Raw genomic sequence first — 22,500 nt, forward strand, 5'->3', positions numbered from 1 at the left:
ACGTATACCTTACGATGGTTTGGGAGGTCTTCTACCCCCACAGCTGGGGTCTGGGACCTTACCTTACCTTACGTATACCTTACGATGGTTTGGGAGGTCTTCTACCCCCACAGCTGGTGTCTGGCACCTTACCTTACCTTACGTATACCTTACGATGGTTTGGGAGGGTCTTCTACCCCCACAGCTGGGGTCTGGGACCTTACCTTACCTTACGATGGTTTGGGAGGTCTTCTTCTACCCCCTTACAGCTGGGGTCTGGGACCTTACCTTACCTTACGTATACCTTACGATGGTTTGGGAGGTCTTCTACCCCCACAGCTGGGGTCTGGGACCTTACCTTACCTTACGTATACCTTACGATGGTTTGGGAGGTCTTCTACCCCCACAGCTGGGGTCTGGGACCTTACCTTACCTTACGTACACGTTACGAAGCTTCCGAGACGGCTCGTTGGTCGATCAAACTATTCGAGGCCACGTCTCGCAGGCTTGAACCTACAGCCCTGGGTTGAGTGACGCCTCCTAGTGAGGCAAATCGATTCACATCTCTCAGAACTCGCTCAAAAGTTTTAATGATGTGAGATGACGACGCCACCAGTCGAATGTCTTCCCGAGGGAGGTCCATCCCCCCTTTTCGTCCATCATGGGACGTACGAGTCGTATACACACTTCCTGGAATCGTGTGAGTCCAGCCTCTCTCTCTCTCTCTCTCTCTCTCTCTCTCTCTCTCTCTCTCTCTCTCTCTCTCTCTCTCTCTCTCTCTCTCTCTCATTCATCAGTGGCTGTTAATCCACGGTGACCAGTCACCGTTGACCCATCCACTTTTTTTTTTTGGGGGGGGAAAGGGGAGGGGGGGGGCGCTTTCTGCCACCCTCCTGTGGGCCTTGCTGCTGTCATCGATAGATAATAGATAAGGGGGGTTGGGGGAGGGGGATAAACGTGTCACCTTTCAGTATCGTCACTATCTTTATTTATAGATAACCGGGAGGCAATGAGCGAAAAAAAAAAAAAAAACGGTCTGGAGTTTGTGTGTGAGCTAATACCTATTGAACACCCCCCCCCCTCCCCCACTCCCTCTCCCCCCCCCAAAAAAAAAGCGAATCGCCCTAAAGTTAAGCGATCCAAACGAGCGATTAAAGGGAGATAACCCACATTACACGTAGGCAAGTACGCCATCACACCATTGGACATAGAGAGAGAGAGAGGGACGGTGCCTCACTCCATCCCTCCTCTACCCCAGGCGACAACAGACGTTCCTGCCATCCAGTCAAGCATCCATTGCCCCGCCTTTGGAAGTGAGAAGAGAGAGAGAGAGAGAGAGAGAGAGAGAGAGAGAGAGAGAGAGAGAGAGAGAGAGAGAGAGAGAGAGAGAGAGAGAGAGAGACCGTGTCAGGGGCCAATGGTTCAATTCAAATCTGCCTTTTAACATGCCTAAAGGTCACCTTAGACATGTGTATGGTACGTCTGTATTGCCAGACGTACCATATACACAGCTGCCTCGGCTTTTTCCACTCAAACGGGCTAATGACTGAGTCCGCTGCTCATGTTACAACTGACCTGCACCCCTGCTCTACCCATACAATAGGTCAAGTATACAACTGCAATACAGTGTGTCGAGACTTACAACCGATACAGTACTACAACTGTCGCGCGTTTCATCACAGGATTCATATGTGTGTTCTGTGGCGTCGTGTACCACATGTGTGTTCCGTGGCGTCGTGTACCACATGTGTGTTCCGGGGCGTCGTGTACCACATCTGTGTTCCGTGGTGTCGTGTACCACATGTGTTCCGTGGCGTCGCGTACCACATGTGTGTTCCGTGGTGTCGTGTACCACATCTGTGTTCCGTGGCGTCGTGTACCACATGTGTGTGTTCCGGGGCGTCGTGTACCACATGTGTGTTCCGTGGCGTCGTTTACCATATGTGTGTTCCGTGGCGTCGTGTACCACAACAGTGTTCCGTGGCGTCGTGTACCACATGTGTGTTCCGTGGCGTCGTGTACCACATGTGTGTTCCGTGGCGTCGTGTACCACAATCACGTCTGCTGTTGGCGGAGCCCCCACACCAGTCCCTGGTGGTGTGTCCTACGTACACAAAGTGAAGCAAGTCACAATCCCTTGTTTATACCATTAAAAAGAAATAATAATTTCCCTCGCCCTCTGACCCATCCAGTCATTTCCCATCAATGGTTTTTTTTCCCACCTTCATCAATCTCATCCGCTATTAAGGGTCTGGAGGGTTGTCAACCCTCTCATCAATGGATGGCAGGGGAAAGTGTCAATGGATGGCAGGGGAAGGTGTCAATGGATGGCAGGGGAAGGTGTCAATGGATGGCAGGGGAAGGTGTCAATGGATGGCAGGGGAAGGTGCCCATGGATAGAAGGGGAAGGTGTCCATGGATGGCAGGGGAAGGTGTCATCGGATGGCAGGGGAAGGTGTCATCGGATGGCAGGGGAAGGTGTCATCGGATGGCAGGGGAAGGTGTCCATGGATGGCAGGGGAAGGTGTCCATGGATAGCAGGGGAAGGTGTCAACGGATGGCAGGCGAAGGTGTCAATAGATGGCAGGGGAAGGAGTCAATGGTACCCCAGACTACATCAATGACTGCTCTACTACAATCACGCTAATTGCACCATCAATCGAAGGGAGGAGGAGGGGAAGGAAGCAGCATGGTGAAGCACTCCCCTCCACGAGGCTATACCGTTAATGACAAGTGGTGTGAAGAAACACCACCAGACATAAATGATGTACACGAATGATGCTAAACAAGGTAATTAGATGGTATACAGTGGGGGTCGTCGTTAGAGCACATATTAGCAGGGGCAGGTGAATGTATGAGTGTTTAGAAAACGGGGTAGTGTTCGAGTAGACTCAATGGAGTAAAAATACAAGTGGGGTAGAGTGAAGAAGCAGCTTTAGAGTAGACTCAGGAGTAGAAGTAGATGAGGGTGTTAAAATAGGAGTAGGACTGATACAGTTTGTGTTACGGTGTTACATAACAGCTACAGGTGTTACATATAGGGGACACAAGGGTTAAAAGAAGGTGGAAGGCTTCGTTGTAACATACCTCAGCGTGTTACAGTAACGGAGTGGGATGATTAAGGCGTGTTACAAGGAAAGATATGAGTAACATAACACGCTGGAAGTTACATATGGCAGGGGTACAAGCGTTACAGGGTAGGAGCAGCAGGTAGAACAAAAAAACCACACGTTACAGTAACTCTAACTAATGTACGGGGCTTGTTTCTAACCCTGCAGCCCAGTCCCCCATCAGCTCTATGAGAAGCTGGTGTGTTTCAAGCTCTAAAGAGTGAAGTTAAAGAGACGAATCAAAAAGTTCCTCACACCTCATATTTTTTCACCGCGATATATCTTAAAATTATACGAAGCTGAGAGAAAAAAAAAAAAACTCATAAAATGCGTAAATTAACGTAAAACAGTTTACACGTGAATGAATATTTTTTTCCTACACCTTAATGTAAAAATAACATAAGGGTTTTGCTAATATATTCAGCTCCGGATACGTTCTTGCAGCAATTTATGGAGCAATTAACTAGAGATGATGCTGGCTACTAGATAATATACATTAAATAACTCCCATACAATCGGGTTTTTTTCCACAACAACTTTTTTTTTAGAATATATATATATATATATATATATATATATATATATATATATATATATATATATATATATATATATATATATATCTTTATTTCTTTTCTTTCAAACTATTCGCCATTTCCCGCGTTAGCGAGGTAGCGTTAAGAACAGAGGACTGGGCCTATGAGGGAATATCCTCACCTGGCCCCCTTCTCTGTTCCTTCTTTTGGAAAATTATATATATAACGCACTCAACCCAAGGAATCATTACCCACGCACTCAACCCAAGGAAGCATTACCCACGCACTCAACCCAAGAAAGCATTACCCACGCACTCAACCCAAGGAAGCATTACCCACGCACTCAACCCAAGGAAGCATTACCCACGCACTCAACCCAAGGAAGCATTACCCACGCACTCAACCCAAGGAAGCATTACCCACGCACTCAACCCAAGGAAGCATTACCCACGCACTCCATGATATATTACTCACGCACCCCAGACGGAGTTTCTAAGTGACCCTTAAGTTACTCTCTCACTTTAGTGGGAGAATTATTCACGCACCCTTTTTAAGAAAGTCCTAACGCACTCTTAAGACATATGATCGAAGCCTTAGAGAAATTAGAAATCCTTTTAAACCTGACACTAAAACTGACTTACTAAACTATAAAACATATATCACACCTGTTTTATGTGATCTTGAAAGAGGAACGAACACAGCTTTAGGTAAACTTAAAAGGCATGGACGACACATGTCTCATAAGGTTTAAGACATGCACTACACATGCCTCGTAAGGTTTAAGACATGCACTACACATGTCTCGTAAGGTTTAAGACATGCACTACACATGTCTCGTAAGGTTTAAGACATGCACTACACATGCCTCGTAAGGTTTAAGACATTAACTACAAACGTTTAGTAAGGTTTAAGACATGAACTACATATATACGGTTTAAGACATGCACTACACCTGTTTCGTAAGGTTTAAGACATGAACTCCACATGTTTCGTAAGGTCTACGACATGAATGACGCATGTTTCGTAAGGTCTACGACATGAATCACGCATGTTTCGTAAGGTCTACGACATGAATCACGCATGTTTCGTAAGGTTTCACACGGGAAATACACCTGATTTATGAAAGGTATAAATATAAAATTACCATCTGTCTCGTGAGACACACGCAAACTACACCTGTTCAGCTACACACGGGACACCTGGTGTAAGTAACCTACGGTGTACGAAGGACTGGAGAAGGACAGAACAATGTGTCTTTTGGGTTTGGTATCCCATAAATTCAATTATGTCTCACTTCTCCCAGAACGTCACCTCGCCTCTCCTTTCCCTGCGAGGTGAGGTGGCGTCAGGAACACGCGAACAATGGCTCCATTTGCACAATGGCACTCACGAGCCGTCGTGCATGGTAGCCTACCAGTGCAGCAGGAAATTACTTTTACGTGAAGTTAGTGACCACCCCCCCACCCATCTTCCAAACGCTTTCCATACGTACGTTACCAACTTATCAATTCTGGACACCAGAGGTGGAAATGTGTAATCATTCCCTCTAGTTTAACCTGTATTTTAACCTGTATATATATATATATATATATATATATATATATATATATATATATATATATATATATATATTTGTCTTTTTCTGCCAGAAGCCACGTTTTGGACCAAGTCGTACCGTTGCGCCTTTGCACACTCATTCATTTCTTTTGTCTTCGGTGATTCTGGGGAGACAAGAGGGGAGGAGGTTCGATGGGGAGGAGGTTATGGGGAGAGACCCAACATGGGCCTGGCTCAGTGTTTGGTGTGGGTTTACTGAGGGCCTGTGAGTGGCTTCTTGAATATGTATTCCCCTGACGTTATTCATGTACAGGCTGTCTGAATATATTGTATGACACGGGTGGCCTGGTTTGCTGTGGGAGGACCATGGCTATGGAATACACGCGTTGCGTACGCGTGTGAGGAGGGGGGCCCGCCGTGCCTCGCCAGCGTACGAACAGACTGCTTGATCAATGGACCAACAACAAAGTAACTCTCTACAACCGAGATATACGAAGGGGGATGGATGAGAAATGCCCTCGGAAACCTACATGGGTTACCATACGAACGTAAATAGTCCAGGTTATTCTCATAATTTGCGTTACTGTGCCATATCTAGCGTAGTGTTCTGGGGGAGGTTGGGGGGTTCCTTCACCCCCCCACAGTCCAGGCTGGGCCCCCCTAGGCAGTTGGGTCGGGTCGCTGGTCAACCAAGTTGTTGGAGGCCGCAGCTTTCAAGGTCGCATAGCCAAGCCCTCCTCTCCTCTTCCACAACCAGGCTGGTCTGATACACTCTGCAGGCGCTAGTCCAGTGTTGTACTGTGATGGAAGATATGGCAGTGGGACAGAAGGGAAGGGAGGGGGAAAAAAATGGGACGGTACGATGAACGTGTGAGACGGAACAGTAGAACGGTGGGATGGTTGGACGGGCAATGAACCACCAGGTTTATGGAACGGGAGACATAAGGATGGACGATAGAGTTGTCAGAGGGAGGGAAGTTCTAGGGAAATGTGGTCCTTATTGCCTCAGGTATTGAGGAAGGGAAAAGTGACAGGTCATCACACAAGGAGGAATGACTGGTAAGGTGGAGGAATAGAGGTGGGCTTGGGAGAGGCAAGGAGCGAGGGAATGCATGAACTCCCCACTCAAACCACACCACTACCGACAGACGGGGAGGAGGGAGTGGCGTCTCCTTCTATATCTAAAACAACGGGTCAACCTCTGGGGTAAAGTCACAGACCTACAGCGCTAATCTCAAGAGCCACTAGGATATTAACCACACACCTCTCCCTTCAAGGAACCACACACACACACACACACACACACACACACACACACACCAAGTGGATGACCCAAATACCTTCATAAAATACGGCAAATAAAAGGCTTGGTTGAGTCCTACACTCACCCACTGTGTGGCTGACCCACATCCAGCAGACACAACACTCCGGCCACATCCGACTGGGTGATGCATTCCCTATTAACCATCTAATCACCCATTAGGGGCAGTCAATGGCCTCATTAACTATCTCGTTACCTTCACAGTTCGATCTTCTGTCCCCGCGCACATGGATATAAATCTTGGCTTAAAGACGTCACCAGATCCACCCTATTGGTCAATTAACTTTAATGTTAATTGGGCTGGATATATATATTCCCATCTGAAACGCAGTTACACAGTAAGCCTCCAACACGTGTGTACGTGTGTGTGTATATACCTTACGACAGTGGTGTTCCAGTGTTCAATCAGGCTGTTGGCTGAAGCCTGTAACACCGCCCAGCAGACTGGCTGTAATAGGTTCAGATTCGATACAATACAACTGATAAGACTGAAGACTCTATCAGGGAGGCTTCAACTCTATAGTTTTCTAGCCATTCAACTCCACAAATGCTCAAGGCTGGTGGTAGAAAACGGTTGGTATGAAAGCCATCTTCGATACGAGGATTGATGGCCCAGTAGAAGACGCAGTGGACACATGAGAACACCTAACTTGTTATAAAACTCCACAATTCATAACAACAATTACATATGCCGATAAAAATCACGTCTATACTCTTCTGTAAAGACATGTATGATATATGAATATTCTACATATAGGAGGAATAGACAATGTACATACATATATAAACACGCCAATGAATATTATATCTACACCATCTTCTAAACATATGCATAATAAATACATATTCTACTGAGGGGGAGATAGTAGATAAACTATACATAGTTCACCTTTAGAAGCATCTCCATCTACCTGATCTACAAGAAACGTCATCTACTACGTAAAGCAAGTCATGAGGTCATGTTTGTATATAATGACACTACACCGAACTACCACTTATCTAAACGAGTCATCAGAACCAGTAACTATATTTCGAAGCACTGATAAGAAACACTGATAAGCTGATAAAAAGACTTGAGAAATGTGGGGCCGTAGAACCTCCAAAGGTCTTCTCTCCCCTCAGCTAGGGCTGATTTAAAGCTGCTGAGTTGAATCGCTGATCGACTAAGCTGTTCGAAACTGCTCTTCGTAGGCCTACGTACCCACCAACGGCTTGGGGCGTCCTAGTGCCCTTCGTACATACGTCTAGCCTACAAGAAAAGTTCAAAGTACTTTTCTATTTCAAATATGTGTGTGTGTGTGTGTCCCTCTGAGCATACCAGACTGACCTGTGGTATTCGCGCTTTTTCCTCTACCGTGAAAGGACCCAGTCGTCCGCTGTATATAGTCCTTTGTATTCTCAACATTTCGCCACTCTATATCCTAAAGCGCTTCTCACGGGGGCTGGCAATGTGTTAAATCCTCTTAGACCAGCAGATAAACACTCTTGAATAACAAAAAATTAATCGACAAAGGGAATGTGTCGACTTTTGTCGTAAACTTTTATAATGTAAGACGTATTTTCAGGTTAGGAAGTGGCAAGGGTTAGAGAAATGCCTGGGTAAGCCTTCGGGTCTGGTCCAAACCATCACCAGGTATGTCTCTACCAGGGTCATGTGCACCTCACACTAGTTCGAGCTGGGCCCCTCCGTCGACCGAGCTGTTTTGGAAGACGCGTCCCTTCGGGACAACACGATATCCTCAATATGATTGCAATCCTAAAACTCCTTTGGACTTTCCCCTCTCGTTAAGCCTTGTGTCAGGGATAACAAAGTCGGCATTAATGACAAACTTCCTAGTGATTTCTGCCAAACTTTTGATCAATTCCCATCAGCCTTCCCGCTTCGCTCACAACTTCCTTAATCTGAGACGAGGGATATGTTGATTCTCAAGGCTTCTCCTCTCTCTATACTTCGATCAGGGAACCAAAGGGGGGGGGGGGTTCCCCTTGTTATTCCCTCTGATCAATCAGGCTGTTTGATGCTACAGCCCTCGAAGGCCAGCATCCATGAGAGGTTGGTCACGTACAGTGTGATTTAATCCACTCACTAATTCTCCAAATTCTACAACGAATGGTTCTTAAAGCCTCAAGCGCTTTCTGGTATTGATCATCTCTCTAGACAATTGGGTGGGACAACTTAAACCCACTGACGTTTAAACGCAGTGATAACACACATCCTATTCTGATTTCAGTACAGATATCTTACAGTGTAATACAGTAGTACAGTCTCTATGTCTTCTACAAACGTAGGTAGTATTACAGTGTCTATGTATCCTACACATGTTGGAAGTAATACGGTGTCTATGTAATCTACATATGTCGGAAGTCGTCTCTACCACACTCCCTCATTAGCCACACTGGCTGTATTACCCACACAATAACAATAACAATAACAAAACATGAGTTACATTACCACGTACCTCCGGGGATTCCGCTTCCACTGGTCATCGTACCTGCAGGTAGAAAGAATAACAAGGTTGAATTGTGGAAAAAAGAAAAAATTATGGCAAAACATTTTTTTTTGTACATTAAACGCCACGGGAAAGTGAAGATGAACAGCTAGATTGACTGTGGGCCGACAGCCAAACACACCCTCCCTCTCCCACCTCCCTCAGTAGACAAACACAGGGAACCACGGAAGTAAACACACATCAACACAGGGGCTCTACGACAGACAGACAGACAGACAGACAGACACACACACACACACACACACACACACACACACACACACATACACAAAGACAAGACAGTTGACCACATAGTTGTTGACATCCTGTGTGGAGTTTGCAGATCCGAACAGACCAAATTACCTGACCCCATGTATACGACCTTGCAACATCTCCCTGCTATAGTTATCATCGGTGTGTGTGTGTGTGTGTGTGTGTGTGTGTGTGTGTGAGGGGAGAGGGGGGGAAATAGGGTGGTCGTGTCAAAGGCCAGGACAGTTATACACCAGGGTTCGTGCTCAAGGGTCGTACCGTCGTGCTCAAGGGTCGTACCGTGTGCTCAAGGGTCGTACCGACGTGCTCAAGGGTCGCACCGTCGTGCTCAAGGGTCGTACCGTCGTGCTCGAGGGTCGCACCGTCGAGGTGGTGGTGGTGCTGCTGCTCCGGGCCTCGAACCCGTGTACTCGAGAGATTACGAGAACCAGAAACATCAGTGCAGTCACAAGAACAGCTCTTCCCCCCCCACACCACACCAAGTAATTCCAACACCATCATGTACCCCACAGCCTTCACCCTCCCTCCGTTCCTCCACACACACACACACACACAACATGCCGTGAGATCATTATAACGAAATCACACACAGGTAAATTGGCAAATAAATAACAAGGGGGGGTCGGGTCGCTCTGGCAAATATACGAAGGGCCATTATCTGATATGGGTCCAAGAAAATGGAGGTCGGTGGTGACCCGGGCCGACCGTAAAACACCAACGTCTGAGAGGGACGAGAAGCGAGATGGTTCAAGACGCGGTTCGAATCCCGTGGGGGTGGTGGTGGTGGTGACGTGCGACCACAGCTTTAACCCTTTCAACTCGGCGGCGGTACGGCCCCATTGAGCACGACGGTACGACACTTTGGGCACGACGGTGTTTGAGCAACATGGTACGGCGCTGAGCACGACGGTATAACACATGGGTATGATGGTAAAGCCACGATATGGTACCAGAGTCGTACCGTCGTGCTCAAGGGTCGTACCGTCGTGCTCAAGGGTCGTACCGTCGTGCTCAAGGGTCGCACCGTCGTGTTCAAGGGCCGTACCGTCGTGTTCAAGGGTCGTACCGTCGTGCTTATGGGTCGTACCGTCGTGCTCAAGGGTCGTACCGTCGTGCTCAAGGGTCATACCGTCGTGCTCAAGGGTCATACCGTCGTGTTCAAGGGTCGTACCGTCGTGTTCAAGGGTCGCACCGTCGTGCTCAAGGGTCGAACCCTTAGTATAGTGAGTTGGTAGCGCTTCCTTTTAAAGTGCATATATGCCACACGTTTCCATCAGGTTTAACAAACCAAATGCATCCTTGAACAAGATAATGTGCCACGGGGTTAAAGCAAGTCAGGCACTAATCATGAATCCTACATACACCCAATTGTGGCGTCAGGAAACAAGGAAACAATGGCCTTAATTGGACGCAACCACTCCGTGGCCGTCATGTACATACAAATACTTTGTCGTTAAAGTTCTTACGCACATGAACTTTAGGAAACATTATGACGCAAGTTAACCCGGCGGAAACAGGCCAGTCTAATCAACAAAATACATACATCATCCAAGCACCAGTTGCCATTTCAGTCCAGCTCACATTATCACATGTTCGATACACACCCAACATGAACACCCACATACATACAAACGGAAACTTTACATGAAATCCTTTGATCAAAAGAAAAGTATTTATATATTGTCTCCAGGTCATTGTCAAACACAAAACCCGAACTATAATAAATGCAAATGTTACTGGCTAACTTCCAGCCATTAAGATGGCTCACGGCCAAGATAGAAGCTTTTACGGGGGAAAAAATGGGAAAAACATACACTTGGAACCTTTTCAAGTAAGCCTTGATAATCAGTTCAAAACAAATGTTTTTCTTTCTTTTTTTTTGGCGTAGTATCAATACCTGTCGATATAGCCCATATCCAAGATAAATAGGAAATTCAAATGTATCAATGAGCCACTCATAAACGTGTAACTTTTATATTATACACATACTGGGCCGAATTGTTAGGGTAGAAGACCTCCCAAACCATCTTAAGGTATACGTAAGGTAAGGTAAGGTCCCAGACCCCAGCTGTGGGGGTAGAAGACCTCCCAAACCATCGTAAGGTATACGTAAGGTAAGGTAAGGTCCCAGACCCCAGCTGTGGGGGTAGAAGACCTCCCAAACCATCGTAAGGTATACGTAAGGTAAGGTAAGGTCCCAGACCCCAGCTGTGGGGGTAGAAGACCTCCCAAACCATCGTAAGGTATACGTAAGGTAAGGTAAGGTCCCAGACCCCAGCTGTGGGGGTAGAAGACCTCCCAAACCATCTTAAGGTATACGTAAGGTAAGGTAAGGTCCCAGACCCCACAGCTGTGGGGGTAGAAGACCTCCCAAACCATCGTAAGGTATACGTAAGGTAAGGTAAGGTGCCAGACCCCACAGCTGTGGGGGTAGAAGACCTCCCAAACCATCGTAAGGTATACGTAAGGTAAGGTAAGGTCCCAGACCCCACAGCTGTGGGGGTAGAAGACCTCCCAAACCATCGTAAAGCATAATGACTCCCTTTAAGACCCGATCATTCACCACTCAAAGAGAATGCCAAGTTTTAATTAAGCAATTAGACACCTTAATCCAAACGCCAACCCACCCCCCCCCCCCTCCATATAGCACCGACCCTAATACGTTTCACTATAAATATGTGGATTAACGCTATAATCTAAACACCATTTCTCTCTTTGCACGTACAGTGGAGAACAACCCTTGTGGATATCCGCCAACGACCAACGTCTTCGGCCAAGGGTCGTACCGTCGTGCGCAAGGGTCGTATACCGTCGTGCTTCAAGGGTCGTACCGTCGTGCTCAAGGGTCGCACCGTCGTGCTCAAGGGTCGTACCGTCGTGTTCAAGGGTCGTACCGTCATGCTCAAGGGTCGTACCGTCGTGCTTAAAGGGGGATTCCATTTCTTCAACAAGCGACCCCTCATCGTAATACCATCCTGGCCCCTGACCTAAACTTTTAAGGGTCGAGGTCAAAGGTCAGCCCTTCATATCCAAGAGGTCGTAAGGTCGTGGTGATCAAGGCTCTTACAACCGGTCGTTATAACGAATCACCAAGCGAAATCTTTCTCTCCCACGAACGTTCGATGATTCGAGATTCGAATCATTTCATACAGCGACTCAGCGAATCAGAATCATGAATGAGCGATGCTTAATCAACATAATAATGGCTCTTGAGAAGCCAGTCTGTACACCATGGTCAACTGGCCTGTTCGAGGCTGCAGCCACACACACACACACACACACACACACACACACACACTCACACTCACTCACTCACACACACACACACACACACACACACACACACACTCACTCACTCACACACACACACACACACACACACACACACACTCACACACACACACACACACACACACACACACACACACACACACACACACACACACACACACACTCACTCACACACACACACACACACACACACACTCACTCACTCACACACACACACACACACACACACACACACACACACACTCACACACACACACACACACACACACACACACACACACACACACACACACACACACACACACACACACACACACACACTCACTCACACACACACACACACACACACACACACACACTCACACACACACACACACACACACACACACTCACTCACACACACACACATACACACACACACACACACACACACACACACAACATCCCCTTGCAGAATTTACATAATGTTACTTTCTAACTTTTCCGCTCGTTAGTTTGGAACGCATCTTTAACAAGCCAAGCGAAGGCTCATTCTAACAGCAAAGTCTAATTCAGGTCCTGAACATGACACATTCATCCTCCAGTGTACAGGGAATACGATTCAATTTTGTATCCCACATCCTCCAAAAAGGTTGGTATACTCCATTAATCTCATTATAATATCGTCCTTATGTCTAGGATTACGTGGATAACACTGTCTGTGTGTGTGTGTGTGTGTGTGTGTGTGTGTGTGTGTGTGTGTGTGTGTGTGTGTGTGTGTGTGTGTGTGTGTGTGTGTGTGTGTGTGTGTGTGTGTGTGTGTGTGTTTCCTAATAGCACGGTGTTTCAGGGGGAGGGGGGTGGCGCCCCTACAGTTTTACTAGCTAATTAGTTTAACTAATTGAGGCTAAAATGTGTTTACGATGTCACGATACACATCACAGCTTCCACTAAAAGAACTGATTAAGGTCTCAAAGTTATTTCAAATAAATTCATTATCTCCTCCTCCCCCCTCTCCTCCGCCCCCCCTCCCCCCCTTGGTGTAGTTATATATATATATATATATATATATATATATATATATATATATATATATATATATATATATACATTTCCGACGCGTGTGGTTGCATGGGCCATGCTCTAACCCCGGCAGGCCCGAGATGAGCGCTCCTGGTGAGGGAGGGGGGGGAGGGGGATGTTAGATGGGGGGGGGTGATGTTGCACTGCTGACGTCATGAGACGGCTGACGCTTGGGGGAGGGCCACTCCTGACGTCATGAGGTGGCTGACGCTACAGTGATACTGACGTCACCAAACGGCTGACGTCAAGGAGCGGGATGACGTCGTGACGTACCCGACGATAGGGTCAGTGCTGAGGTCACGAGGCGGCTGACGTCATGAGGCGGCTGACGTCATGAGACAGCCTGGGATGCATGGCCATGGTCAACAGTGCTGGGGGGGGGGGGGGGTATGTATAGGGGGTATGTGTAGGGGGGGCTATGTGTGTGGGGGGGGCCTATGTATACTGCGGCCTCCAACAGCTTGGTCGACGCTCAGAGGCAACCCTCACCCCCCCCAACACACACACACACACACACACACACACACACACACACACACACACACAGAGGCCAGCCCGGGCTGTGGGGTTGAAGACCCGCCCCAGAAGACTTCGCCAGGTGTATACACACACACACACACACACACACACACACACACACACACACACACACACACACACACACACACACACGTACTGCCACGACAGCTGACTGTGTTAGAAATGCTGACACTATGGCAATACTGCCGGAACGAGAGAGAGAGAGAGAGAGAGAGAGAGAGAGAGAGAGAGAGAGAGAGAGAGAGAGAGAGAGAGAGAGAGAGAGAATCACTTTGCGTATAACGTAGTCATATTGACCACTATTCGTACGGTGATTCATCAGGAGATGCAATCACTCAGCGTCACGCACTGCATGACGCATATATAATGGCGTAGGTCGCAGACACCCCCCCCCCCCCCGAGTGTGATGGCGTTACATTGTGAGGTAACCGCTTGGAGAGCGACACGTCACCCTGCGCCATTAACGCCCTTAATGAGGGAGTCGTGTTGCAAGTTAATGGCCCAGTCGTTTGTCCCCCCCCCCCCCCCCCCCAAACGTTGAAAAGCAGTTAATTAGTAAACACTTTTATGCTTGATTGGTGTGTGTGTAGTCTTGTAGGGAGGAGGAAGGGGGGGTAGGGGGTTATCATCATCATCATCATCAGCTGTATTCTCTCTCTCTCTCTCTCTCTCTCTCTCTCTCTCTCTCTCTCTCTCTCTCTCTCTCTCTCTCTCTCTCTCTCATACACATGTATATACATAAACGTCCACAGACGCTCGTATACATACATGTACATTTCACCGTATACATACATATACATACAAAGACATACACATATATTCACATGTACACATTCATACTTGCTGCCTTCATCCATTCCCGTCGCCACTCCGCCACACATGAAAAAAAAAAAAGCTTACGAAGCTCCTTTTCGTTCCACTTTTACACAGTGATAATACAGGAGGGGAAGACTTTCCACAAATATACAACTCTCTCAGTCGCCTCGTACGACACCTAGATAGATGGCCAGCGTAGACAGGACTCTCCCCCAGCCCCATGAAGAACAGCTAGGGTGTATACCCTAACTGTGTCCAATGTACATAAAGCAAATCAAATATCATCAATTAACTTCACGTGGACAGACCTGTTTACTCACACAATCTCAAACAACCAGAGATGTAATTGGGGTATTTAATCCCCCATAACACAACACCAATGCTTAGCAACCTCATGACCATTAACTATTAAACCATTACAACTAAAGATGAAGCATGAACCTGACACAGAAATTTAACCATTTGGAGTTAATGAGGGCAATTAAGACTCAGAGAACAATTAAACAACAGTATGTCATGATGGCCGTTTAAAAGTCGTATCCCACACGATCCGAATTTCACTACCAGTCTGAAATGACATTACCTAAAACTGCAAGAAAAAAAATCAAATAAATACATAAATAAATAAATAAAAATTAATCCTTCACGCCAGTAATTATTCTTGCCTTAATTACCCTCACGAGTCGACTGGCTTATCTGACATTCTATCTTTAAACAGCATTTCCAATGGACATGAAATTAGCCGATCTACAAATACGTACTCGATTCCATGATGATCAAACACAGCGTTTAGTCCATCAATTGAATTTCTAAGAGCAAGTTCGTTGTGAACAGTTGTTAAAATCTTATAATGTTAAATACAACAGTTATGTGAATGAGAATCATTTCTGCATGACAAGACAAGCGTGTATGAGCGATATAGTTTACCATCATATATATATATATATATATATATATATATATATATATATATATATATATATATATATATATATATATATATATTTTTTTTTTTTTTTTTTTTTTTTTTTTCAAACTATTCGCCATTTCCCGCATTAGCGAGGTAGCGTTAAGAACAGAGGACTGGGCCTTTTTCGGAATATCCTCACCTGGCCCCCTCTGTTCCTTCTTTTGGAAAATTAAAAAAAAAACGAGAGGGGAGGATTTCCAGCCCCCCGCTCCCTCCCCTTTTAGTCGCCTTCTACGACACGCAGGGAATACGTGGGAAGTATTCTTAATCCCCTATCCCCAGGGATAATATATATATATATATATATATATATATATATATATATATATATATATATATATATATATATATATATATTAACCTTTTTGCGATTTCATAACCATTTTCAGTGAATGAAACGATACAGTTTCGTTTAAGGCATTTTCCACACACAGCAGACCCAACTTTCCCTGCAACTGAGTGTAGCGCAGCAGCCCACAAGCAGCAGGAATCCTTGGAAAAGGGAACACCAGGAAACCTCTAGAACGTTCGCAGTGTCCAGCTTTTCTCATCTTACCTTGAAGGTTCGCAGTGTCCAGCCTACCCAAATTTTTTACTTTGAACTTTCGCGAAAAAAAAAATCCAGCTAACTAACACACGATCTTCTGTTGAGCTGTTGGCTTGACGTAAGGGCAACAGACATAATCACTTCGATTCACTAACTATCAACAACTACATAATTTGGATGTTTGAAGTTAAAAAAACGAAAAAAAAAAGAAAGAAAGAAAACGCCTAGCGGACGATACTGAACATTTCTGTGATGACGTTGTCAACGATGAAGCAGCTCTTCCAAGCCCTGGAATTTCGCTTGAGTCTTCGCCTGTTTAAAGTCGCACAAAATCTAAAACCAGGAGAGAGAGAGAGAGAGAGAGAGAGAGAGAGAGAGAGAGAGAGAGAGAGAGAGAGAGAGAGAAACGAGATGCGGACGGAGCGAAAGTACTGGGACGGGTCGGGAGAGAGAGAGAGAGAGAGAGAGAGAGAGAGAGAGAGAGAGAGAGAGAGAGAGAGAGAGAGAGAGAGAGAGAAGGGCGTAGTGAAAGGGGGCGAAGCGATGAAGTGGACTAGAGAGAGAAAGTGGGAGAGAAAGTGGGAGAGGTTAGGAGTGGACGAGGTGAGAGAGAGAGAGAGAGAGAGAGAGAGGAGAGAGAGAGAGAGAGAGAGAGAGAGAGAGAGAGAGAGAGAGAGAGAGAGAGAGTCCGGGCCCCAAGCTTAATTGAAAGAGGAGAGAGTAGCCGAAACTTAACTGGACGAAGCTTAAACGGGCGAGAGTGAAAACTGAGGTGACGTGGAAGAGAAAATTCTGGTCACGGAGAACGGGATGAGGGTAGACCATGTTAGAGAATGGGAATTGGGGCGGGGCGAAGTAACACCTGGGGCGGGGGAGAGAGAGAGAGAGAGAGAGAGAGAGAGAGAGAGAGAGAGAGAGAGAGAGAGAGAGAGAGAGAGAGAGAGAGAGAGAGAGTAGTTAGTCAGTGAGAGACGGGGGAAAGCAGATAAGAAATTGACCAATGTTCGAGGAGGAAAAACCTTAAAAAATATATATTTGATGACCAAAAAAAAAAAATGAGACATTTACATCCACTTGCGAAAAATGAAGAAAAATAACAGAACGAATAAAAACGTTTCAAAGTCAATTAATTTTGCCTTATATAAAGTTACCTCAATAGTGAATTATTGGGCGAATACTTTATCATCACAGAAACTGCTACTTCTACTACTACTACTACTACAACTACTACTACTACTACTACTACTACTACTAAATCTACTCCTACTGCTACTACTACTACTTCTACTACTGCTATACTACTACTGCTACTACTACTTACAATAATGATAATTATAATAATAATAATAATAATAATAATAATAATAATAATAATAATAATAATAATAATAATAATAATAATAATAATCCCTGGGGATAGGGGAGAAAGAATACTTCCCACGTATTCCCTGCGTGTCGTAGAAGGCGACTAAAAGGGAAGGGAGCGGGGGGCTGGAAATCCTCCCCTCTCAATTTTTTTTAATTTTCCAAAAGAAGGAACAGAGAAGGGGGCCAGGTGAGGATATTCCCTCAGTGGCCCAGTTCTCTGTCCTTAACGCTACCTCGCTAACGCGGGAAAGGGCGAATAGTATGAAAAAAAAAAAATAATAATAATAATAATAATAATAATAATTTGGGAGAGTGAACCAGCCAATCTGAGTACCGAGTACCAATTAACCCCCCCCCCCCCCCCGACACACCCCCAGAGAGCATTTAAACTTCCTTATACCAGCAATTCCCTCGTAGAAACTTGGGCAATTCCCACACATCTGAAGGCAACACGTCCTTCCCCAGATACCGTTTTCTTATACTTAACATCTCGGCTTTAACTGTGACCGAAAGAAAATGAAATGGGGGCCAGTATTTCTTTTTTAAGCGAGAAGTGCGGGAAGATATCTTATCTTAAGACTATGCCTTTCTGACACTCACTTCCAGCTCCCTGCCTGGCAGTCATATCTCTAATGCACTTCCCACTCACCAAACATTATCATCTAGAAAGCGTTTTACCTCTTTATCGACGACAGACCGAGTCGTGGTCATACATTCTCAACCAAATTAGTAAAATCTCCTTAATAGTGAAGAGATAATACCCAGTCCTTATTGTCTATAATCACTACATTATCTGTAATCATTACATTTATCTACAATCATTACAGGAGTTCTTTGACAAAGGGCCCTGGCGTTACCCAAAAGCTCCTTAACCTCCGAGGCTGCGCTACATTAAGTAGCAGGGACAGGATGGACTCTCTTTGAAGTTCTCTGAGGAGATTTTACTCTCTCTTTCGTCAAATGACGATGATGCAGCCTCGCCAAAGCGAGAGGAGTCCGGTAGTTAAGTGTCCACAATACCCATACAAATACCCGCTTAAAAAAATTATATATATATATATATATATATATATATATATATATATATATATATATATATATATATATATATATATATATATCACTAGCACATATAGCTCGACCTTCGCTATCACGCATCATGCGAAAAAAAATATGTAAACATATTTCGTAGCTACTTTAAAAAACAAAAAAAAAAAATTACAGTGTAAGATTCCGTTTCATCTAACGTTCTGGAATGAGGTGAACGAATTAAAATCAATGCCCAGTCCACGAATTCATTTATCTAAGTGAATATGATACGTCAGTTTGCAACACAATGTAACCCCATCCCTTCTTCTACGACTAAAGGAAAACTACACAGATGGGGTCGATAATGCTATAGAAAACGTGGGGTTGCACAGTGGCTCTGAAATCGACCTATCACAGCCCTGAATTGATTGAATAACAGCAGTACTATCTCGTGGAAACGAGTAACAAGGGGGGGATCAGCTGAGTATAGTGCTAATGGGGGGCAACTCCAAGTATAATTGTGTAGTTAGGTAATACAGAAGGGGGAAGGGTGTAACATTCTCAAGAGTTTGAGTGTGGTTCGTATATCCTTCGGATCAATGATTCACGAGACGGTGGTTCACAGTGCTTCATTATCAGTAATGACTCGTTTGAACAATGGTTCATACTGATTCTTCAATGTTAGTAGTTCATTGAACACGGGTTCACACTGCTTGATCATCATTAATGTTTCACTGAACACTGCTTCAGTGAACACTGGTTCATAACTCTTCATCATCATCAGTGATTCAGTGAACACTGCTTCATACAGCAGCTTCAGAATTTCGTGCATTTTCCTTACTACCATTTGAACAAGCTGTGCTTCTGTACTGAACAAGACTCCAGTAATTACACTAATGGTCCTTGAACTGTGGATGATAACAGTGTTTCTCCCATTTACTAATGGCTCTCTGCTTTTCTCTTTTTCTCTTCCACATCTAAATTTTCGCATAAATCTTTTACCAGATGATTTCTCTCTCTCTCTCTCTCTCTCTCTCTCTCTCTCTCTCTCTCTCTCTCTCTCTCTCTCTCTCTCTCTCTCTCTCTCTCTCTGCTGAGAAGGATATCGGACGATGTAAAAGGATCTGATACCCGAGGGTTTAACAGCCTGTGACCGGTTATTCTCACAGGATAAACTTTGATGCACTAGCCATTCAATCCAGTCCGAGGCCATGCACTCGCCCCCCTCCCTCCAAACCCCTCCAGTGCATCCAAACGAACATCACGGATCGGCACCAGCTCCGAACCCTTTCACCAGACAGAGTGAACGTAATAAACACAAGACATTCCATACCTACATCAGCAAACGCCACTACTGATTAAACCTATCCATTCCCTATCTTCACTCAACCCTTACCCTCCGTTCATCTCGCTCCCCTTATGCCTCGTTACCAACACCCCGTCTGTCCTTCTGTCTTCCTCACCACCACCTTGGTAATACGTTCGCCCCAGATTCCTTCAGCCAAGCACAGGTAAACATGCCACACTCACACTCGCCATCTCTCCCTCTCCACGCCTCATGCACCCAGTCACTTGAGATCTCTTAGGTCTATAAATGCTACGGAAGGCGGGCGTCCCTTCTCCCATCTTCTATTCTAACTTTCCTCCTATCCCTCTTACTTCTAACTATCTATCTACTCCCCTTTTTTTTCAAGTCCCTGTGACTATTCCTCTATCAAAGTGACTGGGTGTTCTAACTTACACCACCATGTCATGAGGGGGCGAAGGGGGGCTTTTAAAATACAGTAGGGTTTAGCGGAGGAGGGAATTCCTTCCCTCCTGAAGGAGTGAAGGCATGTGGTAAGGCCCCGGAGTCCTTAAAGGAAGCCGGCAAAAAAGACGACAAAGGAATTCACATGATCTTGGGGGCGTGGGGAGGGTCCAGGCCGTTGAGGCGAAGGGCGGCTGGATCATAGTCATATCCTGAAGGAGTGGACGAAGGGAGAGACGGAGAGAGAGAGAGATGGTGTTTGTGTGGGGGGGGATCTAACGTAGGAATGATTCACACTGGTCCTGCTGAGCTACGGTGAGGAGGAAGCGTGAGGCAAAGTACTGTGAGGCATGAACGGAGAGGGGGGAGATGAAGATGAGGAGAATCATGAGGACCAGTGTCAAAGAGGATGAGGGAGAGATGGAATGAGTTATGAGGTCCTAAGAAGGTGAAGTGACGCGTCAGGAAGAATTATGAGGTTCACAAAAGGCTGCGTGAAAGCCACGGAAGAGTTATGAGGTTTTGAGAGGGTTTAAACATAGGGTATGGAGGAATTATGAGATCATGAGAGTGGAGTCAAATAAAGGGATGGAAGAGTTATGGCACGGAAGGGTTGAGTGAGGGACAGGATAGTTATGAGGCCCTATGAGGACCGGGGAGTAGGAAGGCAAGAATCTCTAGATCCTGCGAGGGTTTAATGAGAAGTAGGGGCAGGATTTATGAGGTACTGAGAGGGTTGAGTGAAGGGTAGGGAAGAGTTATGAGGTCCGACGAAGATTTAGTGGTAAGGAGGGACGTGTTATGAGGTCATGAGTGGACGTGGTGGGGTTAGATAGGAAAAGGATTCATGGGATTTTGTAGTGGGATAGAGGGGGAGGGGGGAGGTGGTAAGGTGGTGGAATTAAGGAAAACGGGGTGAGGGTTGGTAGTGAGATAAAAGAAAATGAGGTGGGGGGTGGTGGTGGTGGCGAGAATAGAAAACAGAGTTCATGACACCTTTCCTGAGTGACGGTAATGAAGAGAAGCATATGAGGGATATGAGGGATATGAGATCAAGAAATGAGGCGAATTACGGGGCTCAGTGGAGAATAAACTTGTGATGCGGGTGGAGAACTATGCTGACAACATATAAACACACCAACGGACACCAGAATGGAAGGAAAGAAAATTCTATATTTTCATCCAACGTTCACGCAAATGAATTGGTCATTCCCGACGTCCCTGGTTAACAAAGCGACACAACCAGGTCATGATACGATCGAGGTCAGGTGAGGTCAGGTAAGGTCAGGTAAGGTCAGGTTAAGTAAGATATAAGGTAAGGTAAAGTGTAAGGTAAAAATGAAGACGACTGTTTTCAAGAGCATAACCAAACCCCCAAGCACTTACCATCTCGAAGAAATCCTTTCCATATTTCGCAGAAATAGTCCCATTAACGGGGCAAAAGATTCTAACTTGCAGAATCACATTCACAGAGCAAAAACTGAACTTTAGCCACATTAACTGAGAAAAGATTCAAGAGCTGCATTAACGAGACAAAACCTTTACTTGAAATGCCACATTAAAAGAGGAAAAATAAATGAAAGCCACATGAACTGAACCAATAATTCAACTTGAAGAGCCACATGAACTGGACACACACACACAAAAAAATGAACTTGAACAGCCACATTAACGACACAGAGATTTTCCAAAGACCTGTTGGGTCATTCCCTGGTAGAACAAGGGTAAACAAGCCCCACTTAACAAGGTACAAGGTGACTACTAACTTGGGTACATGGGAGGAACTGCTGAAAATACCAGAGAGACGTAGAATGGTTGTTATGATCGAGAAGAGGTGGTTAGGTTGTTAGTCCACTGGATGA

At 45.6% G+C, this 22,500-nt stretch overlaps 1 protein-coding gene across 1 annotated transcript in view; it reads right to left on the bottom strand.

Moving 5' to 3' along the window:
* Window positions 1-22,500, bottom strand: part of LOC139757456 (patj homolog) — a 264,933-nt gene that overhangs the window by 41,704 nt on the left and 200,729 nt on the right. The window contains exon 3 of the mRNA XM_071677983.1: window positions 8,963-8,995. Coding sequence (XP_071534084.1) covers window positions 8,963-8,995 — 33 coding nt within the window. The remainder of the gene's footprint in view (window positions 1-8,962; window positions 8,996-22,500) is intronic.

Source organism: Panulirus ornatus, chromosome 26, assembly GCF_036320965.1.
Source record: "Panulirus ornatus isolate Po-2019 chromosome 26, ASM3632096v1, whole genome shotgun sequence".
Classification (NCBI taxonomy): domain Eukaryota; kingdom Metazoa; phylum Arthropoda; class Malacostraca; order Decapoda; family Palinuridae; genus Panulirus; species Panulirus ornatus.